The sequence below is a fragment of the Dendrobium catenatum genome, unplaced genomic scaffold (genome assembly GCF_001605985.2).
Source record: "Dendrobium catenatum unplaced genomic scaffold, ASM160598v2 fragScaff_scaffold_1557, whole genome shotgun sequence".
NCBI classification, from domain to species: Eukaryota; Viridiplantae; Streptophyta; class Magnoliopsida; order Asparagales; family Orchidaceae; genus Dendrobium; species Dendrobium catenatum.
The window spans coordinates 6,917,144-6,919,053 of record NW_021320019.1 but is presented as its reverse complement, the minus strand read 5'-3'; the positions used below and the strand labels follow the sequence as shown (position 1 = coordinate 6,919,053).

General features: G+C 38.2%; 1 protein-coding gene across 1 annotated transcript; it reads left to right on the top strand.

The window, feature by feature from the left end:
• Positions 1–335: 335 nt before the first annotated feature.
• LOC110112974 (NAC domain-containing protein 18) lies at positions 336–1,492 on the top strand. Its single transcript, XM_020845384.2, has 3 exons — positions 336–510; positions 670–965; positions 1,049–1,492. Exons 1-3 carry the CDS (start codon positions 336–338, stop codon positions 1,319–1,321), a joined length of 744 nt encoding a protein of 247 aa, XP_020701043.1. The 3' UTR covers positions 1,322–1,492.
• Positions 1,493–1,910: the final 418 nt, after the last annotated feature.

Here is a 1,910-nt window from a genome sequence, read left to right as displayed (position 1 = left end):
TTCCCTGCTATTACTGACCTGTCATCTCCGTCCTAACAATTCGAGAAGGAAACTTTCATTGCAGTTGTTTTCTACTGAGTGGACTCCATTTCAAATGGCTTAGTTTATGCCCATCGCTTTCTGGTTGCTGTCTCAGTTGTGCCGACACATACTAGAAACCAACCAATATGCCCGCTCTTTCCATTACACAAAATTCTATATTCATAGGAGCTCCTTTAAATTAATCCAAAAAAGCAACAAATCTATAATCAACTCAGCGTTTATTCTTCCTTTATTTTCTTTATGCGCTTTCTTTCTTTCCCACTTACCTTTAGTTTTCCTTTTATTTCTTCTTCATGGAATGCTGTGCGTTGCAGGGCTCCAGATTCCCTCCTGGGTTTCGCTTCCATCCCACAGATCAAGAACTTATAATCCATTACTTGAGGAAGAAAATCACGGCTTCTTTTCCTCCGCTGCCTGCCATTATTGGTGACATCGATCTTTACAAGTTCAATCCATGGGAGCTTCCTGGTGCAGTAAAATTATTGTTTATTGTGTGCCAATATTTCATTTTAGCTTCAAGAAATCCAAATTAAAATTACGTACTGATTTACATATTCATGTTCTATATAAGAGTTTTTATCAACTAGTCATGACATTGTGCAAGCTTGTTCTTTTCTTTTGCTTTAGAGAAAGCTTTATTTGGTCAAGAAGAATGGTTCTTCTTCAGCCCTCGTGATCGCAAGTATCCTAATGGCTTCAGACCAAATCGTGCGGCGGCGTCTGGCTTTTGGAAGGCTATTGGCACCGACAAACCGATCCTTTCTTCTGGTGGAAGCGAATGCCTCGGCGTCAAGAAGGCCCTTGTGTTCTACAAGGGAAGGCCTCCCAAGGGAGTCAAAACTGATTGGGTCATGCATGAGTACCGCCTATTAGACAACAATCCTTCTCATCATCTTTTGCACAAGGAGAAGGGCTCTATGCGGGTAACAAGCTAAAATTAACCATTCTTTTTATTATTTGTAGTACAATTTAGCTTGCAATCTCTTACCAAAATATTTGCCTTCAGTTGGACGATTGGGTTCTATGTCGAGTACATCAGAAGGGAAGTTTTATAGGGGAAAACATTGAGAACCTGGAGATCAGAAGTTCTAAACCTGCGATCATAAACAGTAATGAAAGCCAAGGCAGGCAGGCGGTGACGAATGAGTATGAGATTAGCAACTATATTGATTGGAATAACCCACAACTTTTGTCTTATTGTTTGGAGTCTTCATTTGGAGGAAAGAACAACGAGGAGATTTTGATTTCAGATTCTGTTGTTGGATGGTCACAAATATGAAAAAGGTGACGATGTGCCATAATTGATTTTGCATGTTTAAGTTTAAATAGTATAAGAAGTTTGGTTTGTAATTAAAAATGCATCTATGTTTGAATTTTATAATTGTGTACTTTATCTTAATCTAAATGGTTGATTATTCTAAATTGTTGAACACCTATTGTATGAAATAATTGTAATAATAAAGCAATTATGTATTGTAGCTCCAGAAAGATAAAAGTCATGTCCAAAATTCATTATCATTATCTTTTTTGTCTGTGTTGGACCTCGATTGTTGAAGTGGAACATTTTTGAATTTTTATAATTGGTTTATAACACCAACAGGTATCACCTCGTACTTTTTTTTTTGGTTGAAGGGAGAAGGTGATAAATTCCAGTTCAGATATGGCAAATATTTACTCGAAATTCTTCAAATACTGGTAGAATTTCCGGCGGTCTAGCTTAGCCGCCGGAAATATTGATATCGGATGTTTTTTGTTTCCACCAGAATATATGATAAACAGCCGGTAGTTACCTGCGGCTTTCTAGCGGTTTTGACGGTCTGGCCGTCGGAAATAGCAGCGGTTATGCTGACGGTAATCACCGGCGATTT